General features: G+C 38.7%; 1 protein-coding gene and 1 long non-coding RNA gene across 2 annotated transcripts; one reads left to right on the forward strand and one right to left on the reverse strand.

Annotated features, from left to right (window-relative positions):
• Positions 1-5,130: 5,130 nt before the first annotated feature.
• Positions 5,131-17,929, reverse strand: rhcgb (Rh family, C glycoprotein b). The gene is made up of 11 exons (XM_026176379.1): positions 15,683-17,929; positions 12,838-13,027; positions 12,035-12,185; positions 11,545-11,692; positions 11,247-11,413; positions 10,915-11,052; positions 7,886-8,022; positions 7,614-7,738; positions 7,448-7,521; positions 6,875-6,942; positions 5,131-6,322 (listed from the first exon to the last, which is right to left on the reverse strand). The coding sequence occupies exons 1-11, from the start codon at positions 15,900-15,902 to the stop codon at positions 6,274-6,276; spliced, it is 1,467 nt and encodes a 488-aa protein (XP_026032164.1). The 5' UTR covers positions 15,903-17,929; the 3' UTR covers positions 5,131-6,273.
• On the forward strand, positions 11,006-15,744 carry LOC113027010 (uncharacterized). The gene is made up of 3 exons (XR_003272979.1): positions 11,006-11,063; positions 11,256-11,321; positions 15,423-15,744. It is a non-coding gene; the product is annotated as an uncharacterized LOC113027010 (long non-coding RNA).
• Positions 17,930-17,982: the final 53 nt, after the last annotated feature.

The raw sequence follows: 17,982 nt of genomic DNA on the forward strand, positions 1-17,982 counted from the left end.
CTCCCTCATGTCTCAGGATCCATCTCTGAAGGAATTCAGGGCCACATTCCAACAGGCGGGGTTTAGGGTGATTTGCCATTCAGCATTTATGCACGCACAGGGGACTCGAACCGTGTCTGATGTGTGGCTGCTGTGTTAGCCTTTGACCCCAGACTGTCTGGAAGGCCACAGTCACAGAGGGTCAAGGAGAAGAGGGGGGTGGGCGTGGACAGCATCTGATGGGTGGAAAGGGCCCCTGTCTGGGAGTGCAGGACCCAGACAGTCCCAGACGTCTATCTAAGCACACTCAGTGTAGTGAGAGAACCCCTTTAGATCCCCACATCCATGCCCTGTTTGTTCCCACTCACCTCTGTGAGACCTCTGATGCCTAGACACCAGCAGGGTGATGTTTCACCCACTGGAGGAGTGTTTGGGAGGGACACAGATCTTTATATTGCTAATCCTTGAGAATCAGATAGACACACACTAACATCTTTAAGTCTCATTTTTTTGCTTAAACTAGAAAAAGCTTGATGTGCAGTGTTTCTTGCATTACTCTTCTCCCTTTTCACTGTGTCATTCGAAAGTGTTTTTCTTCTGTTGCATTTTCATAACATTGTACATTATACCAGTGTTTTGCGTTTTTTTTTTTTTATCAATGCATCTGATTTTTGTAATTTTTTAATTTAAAAAGCCACGACTTAAAGTTTCTTACCAAGAAAGATCCACCAAATATATTTTTTAATGTTAAAAGCACAAAAATGTAAAATTATGCCATTTCACAAAAGAGACAATGATACAAATTTGGGTAGCAGAAATTTGTTTCTAATAACATCTTGATCTGAGAACACACGGGTCCCTGTACTTAACCGTACTCAGCAGTAAAAAGATCCTTATGCACACATTCATGCATATTATAAAATCTCAGATAACAGCAATCAATTTTTTTTGCATCATTGCAATTAACGTCTGTGTTTTTATGCAATGACACACTCCAGCCATATGTTCAGTGATCTACCTAAAATTGCATCTATTCTTGATCCTTCCTTTAAAAAATTAGAAATTCTGTGAACATGCAAATATTGATTGTGGTTTCAGGTTTACAACAGCTGTTTAACTGTACAGTGATCAGCTTTCACAGCTGTATTGTGAAGCTATAAAACAGAGAAATTAATTACATTTAATTTTCTAAAAGAAAGTGTACTTGAAGTCAGAAACATCTATTAAGCAGGCAGATTTTGGACATGGGTTGGGGCTTCCAGCAACACTTACAAAACTTTTTTTTATTTGTTGTACTTCTTTTACTTCAACAACATGCCACATGCATTTTACAGGCTTTATTGGATTATTATAGGGTGAATGAACATGCAGGCGCAGAAGCAGCTCCCTCTTCAGGTATGCAACGGTGACACTTTTATAGCTTCTCATGTGTTCTCCCTGCCAGTGTAATCATAGACACACACTTCTGCAGACACACAACCATGCATTCACGGTCACAGCTATAAGGCCCCTTCCAGACCTCCCGGGTGATCTGCAGTGGAGCGTGTAGCCACCTGTCAATCACCAGATCTCAGCCGCCTTAAGAGAGACATTTCGTCTGGGACAACGGCAGCCTGTCCCTCCCCATACATTCAGCCTCCCCTGGCAACCCTCGCCGGATGACTGAGAGGCTTTGTCCCCTCACAACGGGAGTCCACCATTGAACCCAGGAGCCCATAGCAACCAGAATTAGAGGGTGCCAGAAAGAGGTCTTTGCTGTGAGACAGGGGTGAAAGCTCTGTTCTTGTCCCCACGTCTGGGATTCATATCACGGGCCTGAATGGTGTCCCCTCCTCCTTTTAAATGCTGGTGTAACGGAGCGTATGAAGGGGCTAGCGGTGAGCGGATAGGATCATGGTTAATCTGCTGTTCCTCTCCACTGTGGTCCGATAGGGACACTTAAGCAGCCTCTGTGGCGTGGGGAGGCCTGGAGAAACCTACAGTGGACAAAACTGGGAGGTTCAAGAGCAGGCTGCAAACACTAATGGGCATAGGTCCAAAGACAATTATTTAGCATAATTTAAATAAACAACATTATAAGAAAACTCAATAACAAGTACATTTAAAGTCCAGTGTTCTTGCCTGTGTAAAAAAAAAAGTTTTTAAAAAGTATTATCAGGAAAATGTTTCCTCCCCAAGGAGCTGGTGAAAAAGTAGGAACTGGTCATATTTCCAAAACAAGATACCCTGTAATACATACATTGTTATAAAACAACAATAGTTTGTTTGTACTGATACATTTGTATGTAACTAATATTTTGCTTGTGAAGTACTTTATATCGCCCTGCCAAATACAATTGTGGCCAAATCTGGCCAAAATCTGTTCTCATAAGGGCCACATTTACCCTTGAGTAAAGACGTGAACTTGATGAGAGCCTGGCAGCATCACTTCAGTCACAGGTCCACCTTACCTGGGCTTGCACAACATGTGCTACTAATATAACCAAGTGATAATATCCAAAATCAGGAAGTGACTGAACTTTTTTTTTTTTTTTTTGCAAGAAAAAATTACAAACTCATTCTGGAACATGCCACTCTCTCTCAAATGTAATGGAATAAAAAAAATAGCTGAAAATGCCTCAAAGGAAAACATTGGACAGGAGTGATGGTGGGAAATATAGGACTCAATTAGTCCCAGGATTAGACATCACAAAGACAGTCCAGATCCTAATGGTCAGGAAAGTTTTGAAATGCCTGCTGTGAGATCACCTTTAGGGGACACTGAAACTGCAAACAGAATGTGAGCAGATTAGGCACAGAGAGAAAAGACTAAGGGCTTGAATAGTTTATGAACAGTTTTATGGACTCGTGGTTGCTTTCAAAAGGGCTTTTACAGCTCTCTCTATAAGAGAGTGAACATAGATTCCTGAATACTACTCTAACCACTGTAGGTGCTTGTAACTGTAAAGGGAATTCATTGCGGTTTTACTGCAGTGTGGATGGCGTGTATCTATATCTATAAAACAATCCCATGAACACACAGAAATAAAAAAAAATACCATATTGTGCTGTTTAGTTTGAGGAGTGGCAAAAACAAATACAATCCCAATTTCAAAAAAGATGTTATGCTGTGTAAATAGTAAATGAAAACTAAATGCAATTATTTGCAAACCTCATATAACCATATTTTATTCATATTCATTAATATGGCCCGAGCTTCAGAAAAAAAACCCCTGTTTCCACAAATTGTAAAACAATTTCTGAATAATTTTCCTCAGCGTAAAATTGTGGAGACTTTTAACATCTCATCATCTACTGTGCATAATATCAAAAGACTCAGAGAATCTGGGGAAATCTCTGTCCGCAAGGGGTCAAGGCCAAAAATCGGTATTAGATGCCTGTGAATTTCGGGCCCTCCGGCAGCATTGCATTAAAAACATACACGATTCTGTCATGGAAATCACTGTGTGGAGTCAGTCAGCAACATTTCCAGAAAGTTTTGTACGTGAACACAGCTCATTGTGCCATCCACAGATGCAAATTAAAGCCCCATCATGCAAAGAAGCCATACAGCATCTATTACAACAGCATAGCTTTGTAACAGAAGGTGCTGAACTAGCCTGCCTGCAGTTCAGACCTTTCACCAACTGAAAACATTTGGAATGTTTCATCAAGAAATGAAAAATACAACAAAAAGGGTTTAGGGTTGCAGAACTAAAAGCTAAATGTCCACAATCAGGTGCACCAACACGACCTCCCACGTTGTGTTGTAGTAATGTAGTGTTCTGTACATTTTAGGAGATTACAAACTAATCTCAACCAACAAACAACATTGCTGGCATGCAGAGAAAACATGCTTTGCCTGGTATGTTCTTTATCATTAATGAGCATCTCCACAGCCCCCTATATGGGAGTACGTTTTGTGCAGCTCTCATTCTAAGCTCCTTCTGTTCCCACCCTCTCCTTCCTTCGACCTGTCAATCAGAGATCATGATTGAGCCTGGATGGCAGGCAGTGGGTCATCAGCAATGAAAGTGAGGCCTCATTCTCTGTCCATGCCTCCCTCTTTCATGCCCCCCACAGGTTTTCCCCAACTCACCTTCTCACTTTGCTCTCAGGAATGAACGTGTGGCCAGCGTCCATCCGAAGGACCTTCTTTAAATGCTGAATTTGGGAAGCCCCTGCCTTAACCTCAGAGGGGACGGCATGGCATCATTTAAAAGTAAGCCTGATTTAGTTTTAACAGGCCTCTGCATTTGCCCTTTAAGTGGCTGATGAATAAACATGAGGAGAGTTGGGGCGGGAACTGCATGGGGGTAGCATGAAAAGAGCTGAGGTTTGTGTGTGGGTGTGTGCACATATGTGCGTGTATGTATTATAGGGGGGTATCGGGGGCAATGGGGGAGCCTTTCTTCCCAGCAGGGCTGCATCTCGTTTAATTGGAGCACTTGTGGCACCATTACCTCCTTTACTCAAACACGTTACTGATGACAAAAGAAAACAGCGCTAAGCCTGCTTTTGTCAGCAAAGAGACTGGATGAGGAGATGGATTCCTTGCTGCTACTCATGTGTGGGAATCATCCACACTCCCGCCATGAGCTGGTGCTGCTGCTGCTGCTGCTGCTGCTTCCGCCTTCAACCAGTGAAATGCCACAGACGTGTGGGCAGAAGACAGAGCATGTGTGAATCCAGCCTTCATCAGAAAATGAAGGATAGACAATGCACAAATCAATGCTATATTTAGCAATTATAGACAGACTAGGCATCATCTAACATTTATTGCATGAACAACCCACACTTGTGCATTTTTTTTACCCATCCATGTGGAAAAAATAATATCAATATGGAATATGTATGACTTCACAGAAATTCTCCTAATGAATTCAAAATAATTAACTCCAGCATGTGTGTTCAACCCTGTCAGGGATATTGCCCTTTTGTGACATGAGGTCAAGATCTTATGGCTGATCTCTAGTTTGTTTTGGTCACCAGAGTGTCCCGGGAGAGCAATAAGAGTGCGACCTTTACCCTGAGTTGCATCGCCACTAAAGAGGAGCCGTTGAAGGAGGTACAGTCCCTCTCACATTTAAATTTGTATTTCAAGTGCACCGCTTCAAACAAAAATTTACGTGAAAGTGGCTACATTTATTTAATTGCTAAATATATCCAAACTTAATTATTCACATACAGACAAAGCAGGCATAGGACATTGTACACTTTCTTAATAACTTTTAATTTCCAAAATTACATTACGATCAATACAATCAGTGTAGAACGTTTAAGAATACAAATATCAACTTCTGACAAAACCAATTTTCAGATCAGTAATATCAATAAACATATCTGGTAACACATTCCTTCTATAGCCTATTTTACCATTAGCAAATTGTGACTAGCTGGAATCATCCAACAATCAAAAAGGTGTTGACTAATGTCTTTGTTGCTAACTCTAAAAGTACTCATAAGAAGAGGCCGCTGCACGAAGGGAAAAAGAACAGCATATTAACTTTATAAAATTCCTCATGTGTGATTGCATATTTACATTTCCATCATTCTTTGTAATGCTTGATAAGAGGGTGGTGATAACACGTTACCAAATGTATTCATTTATTTACTTTAATGTCACAGGATAACTTAGGTCTAAATCAATCAGTATCAAGATTAATACCCGTTTCATTGTAAAAATTCTCCATGAAGATACATACCAAAAGAAAAAAAAAAAACCCTACTCAAATGCATCTAATGGAAATATCATTTTCAGATGTAACTAATGAGACAATGAAGGAAGCTGACAGAAAGGTTTGTCTAAAAGTTGTGTACTCTTAGATTTTACCTGCAGTTCATTACATCACACAGACCAAAATCATTTAGATTTGGATCAGGAGAAATGTTGAATAGGAGATTCTACAAATGCATCGCAACGTGGTTCAAAGCATAAGACAAAACTTTTCTCTTGAGTAGTTTAGGTCAGCTTTAGAGGTATTATTGCAAGCGACACGAGAATTTACATAAGTCAATTTACCGGTCTCTTTACTTTGAAATGAGGCAAATCAAGGTAATTCCCCCCACTGAATGTTTGACCTACTGTCAGCTGATTTAAATGGAATAATGTGTTCAGCTAGCAGAAGATACATTACTCCTCCAGTAGTTTTTAACTCAAACAAAAAACGAGATTTTGAAATACAATTCAGTCATAACATACTGACAAACATATCACTGTATGAAAAACAGCTGGTGCTGACAAGTGGTCATTAATTGCACGAAATGAACATTTTTGTCCAGTGGGAGAATGATAGGAAACAAGGCAGATGTCCATTAAGATCGAGCCCTGGACTCCGACTCCATGGTGAAATTTGACTCGGCGCTAGAAAACCAAATTTCACAAATTACAAGATCTGGCCTGAAGACATTCATGTGGTCATTACATATTAACTCTACTAAGAAGATTCCAAAAAATAATTACTAGTTGCATTTTTGTTTCTACTATAAACATGACTGTTGTTGCATAACTTCAAGGTCACATTGAAGAGTTAACCATGTGAAGCAGTTCTGTGGAAAACCCCGTTTCAACAGAGAGCACAGGTTAACTTAGCAGCATAGAGCACAGCATCTGCGTTAGCATCTTATGATTAAACCCACACCTAGGGGTGGTAGGAGACGTCTATGTCTCTGAGGTGTCGTGTTATCCGCCACCTCACCTCCTGATTACACTGTATTCAACACCCTGAAAATATATCCCTCACACAATGGCAGGAGTTACATCAAGATGTGTGAATAATCCCAAAACTGTGCTGTGCTGCCATCGAGAGGAGACTGAATGCAGTACAGTCTTGAACAACAAAAGGCAATGACTGCATCATTAGTTTGGTATGAAAACAGCACAAATCCTCGACAGATAAAAGTAGGAGACACTTACATATCTTTGTTTTGCACGTGGTTGTTGTACTGCAGGATTGTTGGGATGCTCTCCTCCTCCTCTGGGACCTGTTGATATTAGAAGGCAAACATTGTGATCTCAGGAAGATAACAAGCATATGACTTCGTCAGAATATCTGATTTCACGGTTTCTTATTAAATTTGGGAAAAGTTAAAGAGTAAATTGGATTTTTGTACCAGAAGAAGAGTGAATGACGGCAGACTATTTGCAAATGTTAACGCTGGGTTGGAGAAACAGCCTCATAATGAGCAAAACACAACAACAAATGTTTCTACAAGTAGCATTAAACCAAGACTGTAATTTAAAATCTCTTTGTCAATTTATATACACATTGGAGCAAACGTGTGCTTCAAAAATAGGTATGACCATTTAATAAAATTCATCAGGATTTGTTTAATATCTTAAAGATGCCACTCAGGGATACCAATAAAGCTTTTTTCTTTTTGTGCATCCTAAAACTTTCTGTGTGCTGAAATAGCGACTGAATTCTGATTTTACATTGCAAATCCTTACATCCTCATAAATGTAAGGATGTTAAGATTTATCTCTCACCTCCCAGTAGGTCTCATCATCAAAGCAGTTGTCATCTGCAGGATCTCCCCAGATAGGTAGCCTTAAGATAGCGCCTAATAGGAAGAGAAAAACTAAGTCATTATCATCACTGTCTGAAAAGCAGTTTTTAACAAGTGTATATATTCTGTCAAACTGATTTCCTTACCAACAATGATGCCTCCACCTATGCCGAAGCACAACGCCACACAGAGGCCCGCTGCCTGGTGACCGCCCTGCGTTGTGGGTACCATGTCTTTGAATTTATCCATAAAGTCAAAGGTGTTGACCAGCCTTTTTTTAAAAAAGGGGAGGGGAGCTCAATGAAAAGAATACAGGTATTGCAACTGTTTTTTCCTCTTTAAGCCATTTATTTGAAACGGCAAACACAGCCATAATGTCTGGCTGAATGTTTCCTTTTTGTAGGCAAGGAAAACTCACCCTTCATGGCCATAAACTTCAATAGATGCAGATGCAGCTGTAATGGCTCCCACAATGCCACCTACAACTCCTGGCATAGCGTGGAGGTTGTGGATTCCACACGTGTCCTGGATCTTCAGGTGCTTCTCCATGAATGGCTGAAAGATTTGTCTGATTTTACTACACAAGCATAGTTATAGTAATATCACTTTCTCACTTTAGTAGAGTAAGAGCACTCCTGTCACCAGTTTGCATGCTTGTGGGATGTTATCACAGGGAGACACTAAACAGTTTAGTTTAGTTTAGTTTATTTATTTATATAGCACTTTTAATTACAACAGTGGTGTTGACCAAAGTGCTGTACAAACATATAAATTACATAATAAAATAACACGCAATAAAATAGCAAAATCAGTCAACATCAATGCCAAATAGCTAATAACAAATAAATAAGTAAATAACTCTCGTGCAGTATTAAAAGCAGGTAAGTAGAAATGTGTTTTTAAGATTTAAAAAGATTGAGGGTAGGAGCCTGTCTAATGTGAAGAGGCAAATCATTCGACAATTTAGACACCACGACTGCAAACGCACGATCACCTCTAAGAACCAGTCTCGACCTTGGTGTGGCCAAGAGCAAAAGATCACCCGATCTAAGAGCTCTAAGGGGCATATAAGACTGCAGTAGGTCTGACAGATACCGTGGGGCCTGTCCATTCAGTGCTTTATAACCAATAAGATATTATAATTGATTCTAAAACGTACAGGGAGCCAGTGAAGCGTGGTAAGCACAGGGGAGATATGTTCATTCCTCTTCGTCTGTGTCAAAAGACGAGCAGCGGCATTCTGGACCAGCTGGAGCCTTGCAAGACAGGCCGACTAATGCCTACATATAAAGAATTACAACAGTCCAGTTGGGATAGGATGAAAGCAGGAATTGCCCGTTCTAGGTTTTTAAAAGACAAAAAAGATCTCACCTCGGATAAAAGCCTCAGTTTAAAGAAAGACCGCTGTACAACTAAACTAATCTGTTTCGCAAAAGTGAACTTATTGTCAAATATAACCCCAAAATTTTTAGCATGCAATTTGATAAAAAGTTCTAAACTGTGCAAATTAAAATGTGAGGTTCTAGAATTGCAACTTTACAACCAAAAATGATCACAAGACACTGAAATAAAGGTTCTAGTGAAGCAGAACTGTTTCCCTTCAGCTGAAGATTGATCTGAGTGTCGTCAGCATATGAGTGAAAACTAACATTATAGTTCCTGAAAATAAGATCCCGAGGCAACATATATAGAGAGATATAGATACTGAGAGTCCTCCTGCTTAAATGGTAAATGGTAAATGGCCTGTATTTATATAGCGCTTTACTAGTCCCTAAGGACCCCAAAGCGCTTTACATATCCAGTCATCCTCCCATTCACACACACATTCACACACTTCTAGAGGGATGTAAATGTTTAGGTAGGGGCCCTGTTGTAAAGTTGAAGACATTCAGATGTCCTGCTCTTAGGGAGGTGACGGCTAAGCAGAAAACAAGATCATAATTCTCTCTGTGAGTGAGGAGATATAGCCCCCCCGTGAGATGGGCCAACATGTGAGAGTTGTGGATGTTCTTTGTTTTTGGGAAGGTATAAAAGAGTTCAGGGCGGCGTCTTCTGTATCTTGTGTCGAGTTTGACTTCCCCTGTCTTGCTTTGACTGTTTTCAGCTGTTTCTTTCTACCAAGGTATTTAAGCCCCCTGATTAACCTTTCACATGTGTGACACCCAAGCCCCCAAGTATTAAAATAGTTTTTACAGCTAGACATGTAAAGGCAGTGTTGTTGTTTTTTTTTGTTTTTTTTTTGTTTTGTTTTTTGTTTTGTTTTTGTTTCTATATTAGCAGAATGTTTGTGTTAAGCCATACACCAATAGCCAGTGCAAGAGAGTATGTTTTAGATATGCTGTCTGCAGAACTGATACCCCTGGCAGTCCACGAGTATACATTTGTCATCACTGACTTGTGGGACTTTGAGTGAGGCACAGACTTACTAGAGCAAAACTAAAAGCCTTAAAATGGAGATCCTGGTAAATTTCCTTACGTGGATGGTCGAGCATGCATCATGACTTAAAATGGAGATCAGTTCAGAGTGAGTTTGATATTGATGAAGTTCATTGTTGCTCTACCACCGATCTACACTGACTTGCTCACTATTGTTCAGGTTACCTGTCGAAAAATCTCACATAAAATGACTATTTGTCTGTAAAAAGATAAAAAGAACTTTTGAACTTTTAAAATCATATCAGTAATTTTAAAAGTTCAGAAGTTCTTTTTAAAATTACAGTTCAAAATACAGTAATGGAATGTGGAATCTGTTTTCTGTTATTTTTGTGCATTTAGCAAAAGCTACATTACTAAAGCACCACAACTTCCTTAGTTTTATTGCTCATATGTAGAATAATTTGCAAAACGTGTCACTTTCTCAAATTCATGCTTTAAATACAAGGGGCATTGGGTGCTGTTTATATATAGAAATACTGATGTCTCTGTACATTGGGGTACATCTGGGGTCACAAAGTGTCAGATCTTTGATAATTAATTAATTTTTGTTATAATTAATTGCAAACAACTATTTTGAGCCAGCATCCTAGGCTTTGCTTTAGTGATGAAAGGGTTGTTGAACAACATTATATTGATCAGAAATTCATGCAAGGGTCAAAAGTGTGAAATACAACCCCGGTCTACCCTCCTTATTTGTTGCACACATGGGAAATTTTGGGGTCATGGCAGAAAGAGCAAAACTTAAGAAAAACAAAATATAATAGGATAAGATAAAATAGAATAACATACTATACAAAATAGAATAAAATGCTTTGTTATAGTAGGAATAAATGCACTTGTCAGGGATAAAGTTACAATTGTGTGTGTGTGTGTGTGTGTGTGTGTGTGTGTGTGTGTGTGTGTGTGTGTGTGTGTGTGTGTGTGTGTGTGTGTGTGGTCATCAGCAGAGACCATGGTGTAAAGTCTGACAGCAGTTGGAAGGAAAGCATTAAAAGAAAAAAAATATCATACCGTGAGAAAGATATATCCAAGTGTGGAGATGATGCCACAGCAGAAACCTACAATAAGACAGCCATAGGGCATCAGCATGAACTCAGCTGCTGTTCCAGCTGCAACGCCTCCAGCAAGTGTGGAGTTCTGGATGTGAACCTGAGAAACAGGTGCAGAAAAATGTGTATCCTGGGTAAATAATCATCTGAAGGGTGCACTTGTTGAAAAATTTGTTTGCAGGATTGTTAAACTCTTTATAGATTTCTTGTTTTGGTTTGTATTCATCTCTTATTGTCATAATCATGTCCATGTGCATAATAGGTTATATCTAATAAGTGTTTATAACTTGTTACCATGTCTAGTTTCCCATGCTTCTGGAAGAGGCTCGAGATGGCCACAGTGGTGAGAACAGTTGAGGCCAAACAAAGGTAAGTGTTGATGGCGGCTCTGTGCTGGCCATCCCCGTGATCACAGATAGCTGAGTTGAAGCTGGGCCAGAACATCCACAGGAACAGGGTGCCTGTGCCATAGTGATATAAGTCACGAGGAACAGGGAGTTTTGTGAGATTAAATAGATTAAAAAAACTCTTATAAATCAAAAGCAATACTAAACATGACCATGTGCAGTTGTGGGTAGTAAACAGAGCTTACCAATCATTGCAAAGACATCTGAGTGGTAGACAGAGCCCTGCAGACGACTGCTCTGGTGCAAGTTAGGACGATAGAGCATCCATGACACGGAAAGACCATAATAGCCTCCAAATGTGTGAATCACCATGGAGCCTCCAGCATCTCTGGCCTTCAGGAATAAAAGAATAGCATTAGGCCAAAACTATATTTCCTACTCTGCAGTCTGCTATGAGAAGCAGATTCTGAGCAGGTGTGGTCGTGGACTTGAGATGCGTGTGTGTGTGTGTGTGTGTGTGTGTGTGTGTGTGTGTGTGTGTGTGTGTGTGTGTGTTTTAGTTCAATAAAATGACAGTGAAAAAGTCACCTAAACATCATGTCGGGTCTGGATCGTTCACAGACATGAACTAAATGAGCTCCTGTTTTTACAACTGGAAATTATATGTATTGTCTGATTAGATAGCATTTTTATTATATATTTTTGGTGAAGTATAATCTGATTGTTAAAACTTACATGTATAACACTTATGATGATAAATTCCTCGACAGCAAACAGTGTAATCCCAAACAAAGTCAGAACCATTAGCTGGACTGGACTGACTTTTCCCAGCAATGCTCCATAGGCAATTAAGCAGCCAGCCACGCAGAAATCAGCATTGATCAGGCTGAAGAAGGCAAAACAGCCAAAATGTAAAGGACAAGCAAGGAAATAAAAGAGCATTACTTCTCTGCACTGGCCTTGTGCAAGATCATCATATTTATTTGGCTAAGAGTGCACTTATTCGGAAATGAATGAACTAACAATGCTGCATTTTGTACACTTAACATAGATTCACATGGGTGGCAAATGAAAAGAAAACACATCTTAATGTGTTTCAGTAGAAACTATGCTCCCAGGCAGGGTCACGGTTTTGAATTACCCCATGTGGATCACTTTCTCTATCTCTATTTTACACACAAACACAGCTATCATATCTTTGGCAGCACTTCAGAAGTAGCATAATTTCCCATTACCCCCAATTTCAGTCTAACTTCCAACCACAAACACAAACTCTTGGGTGGCTGAAAAACATCTTTGTGGCAATTTTTCAGACTGGTTTCTCCACCTACACTTTTTTCTTCTGGATACAGGTGGAAACATATTCCCATAGGAGAGACCGTATTTATCAGTATTTGAATCAAAGACAAGACCTCATAGCATGAATCACATTATTTCATAACATGACCTGTTATATAATATCTGTAAGTCATTCATTTAAGATTTTTTGTGTGTGAAGTGATTCCTTTAAATCATGAGCAATAAAACTGAACTATTACTTTTCAATTCCAATTCTGATCTTCCCATCAGCGTCCAGCCAGTGGAACCAGCCCTGCATCAGCAGTGCCCACTGTAGACCAAAGGCAGCGATGAGGAAGTTGAAACCTACTCCTCCGAAGCTGTATCGCTTAAGAAATGTCATGAGGAAACCAAATCCAACAAATATCATCACATGGACATCTTGGAAACCTAACAGAAAAATGTGATTAGAAGAGCAGTACAGAATAGAAGTAGAAAAAAGGAAAGGAATGGTAGTAGGGACAGCTTGGTGGCATAGTGGTTATAACGTTTTTACTTTCAAACTCATGTTGTGGATAGTCACTTACAGTCTGCCAACACACAACTAGAGTAAACAAAGTAAGTGTCTGAAGGGTTGATGCAAAAATTGTGGAAAGAGCGGAAAATCTAAAAGAGGGCTCATGTAGACAAAACTAGAAAAAAAAAGAATAAAAAAGAAAACCTGGCTTTAAACAATTTAGGGATGATTTGCACAGCAAATTAGCATTTTTAATATAAAAGTGAAATATATAAATCAAAGGTTTATTTATTTTAATAATTAATCATTGTGTAAAATGTGCTTGATATTTCTACATGTATCCAAATGCAGTAAATTTCATTTGACCAGATTCCATTAAATGTAACATTTACATTGTGCTTATGTAACAAAATTACATGGAAACTTTACATGTAATCCATTTACTTCAAGTCAGCCTTCCATGCACCATGACTATATTTTATGTCTTAGTAAGCATGTGTTATGGATCTATTCATTTTCTTCGGCTCGTTCATTCAGTTGGGATAGAATGGTAAATGGACTGATTCTTATATAGTGCTTTTCTATTCTCCCGGAGTACTCAAAGCGCTCTATACAACATGCCTCATTCACCCCCACTCATACAAGCACTTCTAAACTCAAGTGCAACTAATTCACACTCTGATGAATGCATCAGAGGGTAATTTGGAGTTAGTATTTTGCCCAAGGATATTTGTATGCTGAGGAACCTTCCGATCAGTAGCTGATCTGCTCTACAACCTGAGCCACCCCACTCCCTGTCACAGCTGTGACAGAGACACACACACTGTGAAACACAGGGAGACAGAAAACCATTCACATTCGCACATAAGGATAATTTAGAATCACCGTTAAACTAACACGCATGTCTTTGAACTGTGGGAAGCCAAAATACCAAGAGGGAACGCATGCAGACACAGGAAGCATATGCAAACTGGGGGCATGCAGGCTGGTGGATTCAAACCCACAACCTTCTTGCAATGGGGTGATTCTGCCCCAAGTATGTACTATTTAAAGTACACGTTCTCTCAGAATAACTGAGCTTTAAATGTGACTATATAAAATCGTATGCAAAGATATTTTTGATTTCAAAAATGCTAATCACACCCATCGTTGTCCTTTTTTCTTTCTTAATCTGATACTAATTAACCTGTGATCTTTTATAGGTTACATTGTGTACTCTTGAATTTAGAGGAAAAACTGTCACCTTCAGAGCTCTGTCTACCATGCAGTTTACTTTTACAATATGTCATCAGGAGTCATGAGGGCTTATTAAATAACAGGGGGTAAAATGTGAAGATGACTCGAGGACTCTGTGTGTATTTACTGTTGCAGATTAGATGATGACATGTTTTGATGATGCAGAGTTACATCTAGTTACTTATGCAGGTGCTAACCCTTAGGGTTTGCAGGAAATGTCTTTAAAAGTAACACGGGCAGACCAGGAAAACGATGACAGTGATGATTTGGCAGTTTCCATGAATCTGGAGGGTCTGTAGTGCAAGTATGGACAACACCTGCTCAAAATCACTGTAATTATTTAAAGTAGATCTAGCAACACGTTTTTGGGGGTTTTTTTTAAATTAGGTTATTTATATATCTATCTAACTAAAGTTAGTTATGTTTAATAAATTGTCAGGAATTGCATAACTCCATTAAATTAAGCCAAAAAAAATCTGTCAGGTCTTAGAAGTTCAGATCAATCAAGATTAAAAGTATAAAAATCTAGAGATTATATTTACAGCTACACACTTGAAGAAGTGTTCTTTAATCATGAGACAGGCAGTACCTGACATGACTAGCAAATAGGATACATAGATACCAGCATGCACAGCAGCATTATTTACAACATAACACTGCAACTGTCTCACACGTTGTGAGGCGCAATAGGTGCCACTGCACTGTGAAACAATAAGCTGCAAATGTTTTAGCACAAGTTCTTTTTTTCTGTCTTCGAACTAACATAGCCAGCAAAGCCTGAGATGTTGCAAACTGCCTGCAGTTAAACTGATCAATTTAAAACCGGGTATTTTCAGTCTCCAATTTTAACGTGTATCAGGAAAAGAACTTCTCATCTGACATCCAACACCACATCTCAGATGGCTTAGCCTGACATTGACACTGTGGGCTGTGTTGTAGAGTTTCCACAACCATACATCCAATATATCCCCCCATGTTACATGATCTTTAAAATCTCATAATCTAAACAAAACATATTATCAAAATTAGACACACTTTATTGCTTAGTATGGACATTAAGCTTCTTCTTTTTCTTTTTTCTTTTTTTAACAGGACGAGGCCTTAGAGGAGTCAAATCCTTGGGGAAAATTCACCTAGGAGTCAGATCTTTGTCAGCAATGTGAAGGTAATTTGTAAGGTTAGCATAATATGAGGTCTGAAACTGGTAAGTCAACCAGAAGCTTTTTACTGGACTGGAAAAAACTATTTGCTAGCAGAGATAAAATTATAGAACAAATATCTAATTGTACATAGAAATGGATACATTACAGAATTTACTGGTGAAGAAAGATAGAAATAAAGAAATTACTTACTTGGATATCTGAAGTAGAAGTCATTCTCAATGTCTGTTAAATTTGAATGTTTTCTGTGCTCTACCCAGTGCGCATCTGACTCGTGATCATAACGCATAAAAACCCCAAACAAGATGATCATGGCAGTCTGCCACACAATGCAAACGGCTGGAAGACTCAGATGAACATTGGTGTTCTTTTCACGATCACACATTTCCCTGAAGCTCTGACAAGCTCCCATTGCTTTTGATTACTTAAAATAGATTTTCTAAAAAATAAAAATAATAATAAAAAACAACAACATATATGTATATAGTTTTTTTAGTTTTTTTTTTTTATATATCTCAATGCCTTATTATCTGAATTCTGAATTATTCTGCTGAGCTGCTCTCTGCAAAAGTGACAGACGCTTTAAAGGTCTGAGCATTTTTCAAGATGGGACTCTGAGGACACACCCACAGACTCTCCCTACAAATTGCAAGTCACATGCGACTCTTTTCAGTGATATCTAGATTTTGAATTTTGATTTTAGCATATTTTCAGTTTTTACTAAAATTTTGATCAAACCAAATCAAACTTTATTCACATCCTAAATAATCTGCAAAAACGTTGTTCCTTAAATTTCGTTGGTTAGGCTTTATGTTTGCTTAGCATGTAATATAACAGCGAGATTAACTTATTCCTTAGGACAAAAAGCCAATTTTTGGAAAACAAATGAAGCTTTTCAATAATAATAGAGGCTTGTACAGAACTTGCAGTTAATGTTTTCTTATTTCTAGATGGCTACAGGGGACATTCTTCTCTCCTTGCTCAGGGCTGTTTCGATGAACTGTAAATAATGTCTAAGATACATGACAGGTTTGATTGAAACAGCCATCATTGGGTTTAAGGTTGAAACAAATGTCCAGTTTTTTGTGCATTTTTCTGGTTCATACAAGCAAATTATAGAGAACAATTTCACTTTCACTTTCACATTAAAACATTTTATTGCACTTAGTGCTCAGAAACAATGAAAGCGGAGTAAAATAAAGAATCAGTAAACTGGAACAAATAATTTGGATTAAATATCCAAAACTTCAGGTCTTTTCAAAATAAAATTAAAATGCCTTTATTTTTTTCAGCAAGGTTATGAGCACTATATCCTTTTTAGTTGTCTTCCACATATGGAATTCCTATAGTGTTGCTATAACCTAACAATAGCTTAATATTGGAATGCATGTTATTTAAAGCTTGTAGTTCTGTCTCTGATCGAGACCAAATCAAACAAATATCTTTAATTAATCCCCCAGCAAATAATCTGTGTGAAAAACATGTTTTCCTGATTAAACACGAAGTTCCCATTTATCCAGGTATAGACCAGCAAAAGAAGGACTATAGTAACTCCCGTTAATCTGTTTAAATACTTTGCCCTGTCTGCTAAATAAATATAATAAATATTAAAACTGTCAAACCATTTTGAACCATTATAGGAGAAAAAGAGCAAGTTGGCAGCCAAGCATACAGATTAATGTGCTACTGAGTGATCCCCAGTGAGGAGCCTCATTACAACAGGTGAGCAGACAGCTCCTCTCGCTACTGCTGCTACCTTGGTGATGTCGTTCTAGCAAATGATTTGCTCTTCAGAGATTATGTCTAGCATTGATGTTTATCTGAGAACCACTGTCAGGCTTTCTGAAGTGAGTTTTTGAAACTCATAATGCCCGATGTAGTGTTGTTATTTGACAATAGCTGTGAACTAACTTTGGGCTTGTTGTGCAGTTTTATTTATGGTGGAGCCAGGATAACTGTCAGGTGACAGTTATTTAGGTAATGTTACCAATAACATTAAATAACATAGGAACGCGTTGGGTGACTGAAAGCGTAACATGCTGACGATTTGTCACATTGAGAACGTGTTGGGATAACAGCTGTGGAAAATACCCAGTATCCAAAACACAAGGACAAAATGCATCCTTCAAGCTGCTGGCTTTTACATAAGGCACGATCATCTTTTCACTACAAATAGACAAGAATATAGTATGTCAAGAATATTATGTCCAAATCTCAAAATGCCCCTATGCCTGATTTCCACAGAACTTACAGCCCTTAATTCTCAGTAATGTGCTCCTTTCTATTGAACCAATGCAAAACCTTTTGTACCCAATGACACTTATTGTTATTATATACTTTGCTTGGAAAAATGTATCCTATCACCATGCTCCTTTTACACCAAACATAAAATGCTCACATGTAACAAATAGCATTCACAATCGCTCTGTGCCACCACACCCGAGCTTCTCCTGACCCGATTAAACTTGGCTAAGAACAGCAATTCATTAAAC

Source organism: Astatotilapia calliptera, chromosome 7 (assembly GCF_900246225.1).
Source record: "Astatotilapia calliptera chromosome 7, fAstCal1.2, whole genome shotgun sequence".
NCBI classification, from domain to species: Eukaryota; Metazoa; Chordata; class Actinopteri; order Cichliformes; family Cichlidae; genus Astatotilapia; species Astatotilapia calliptera.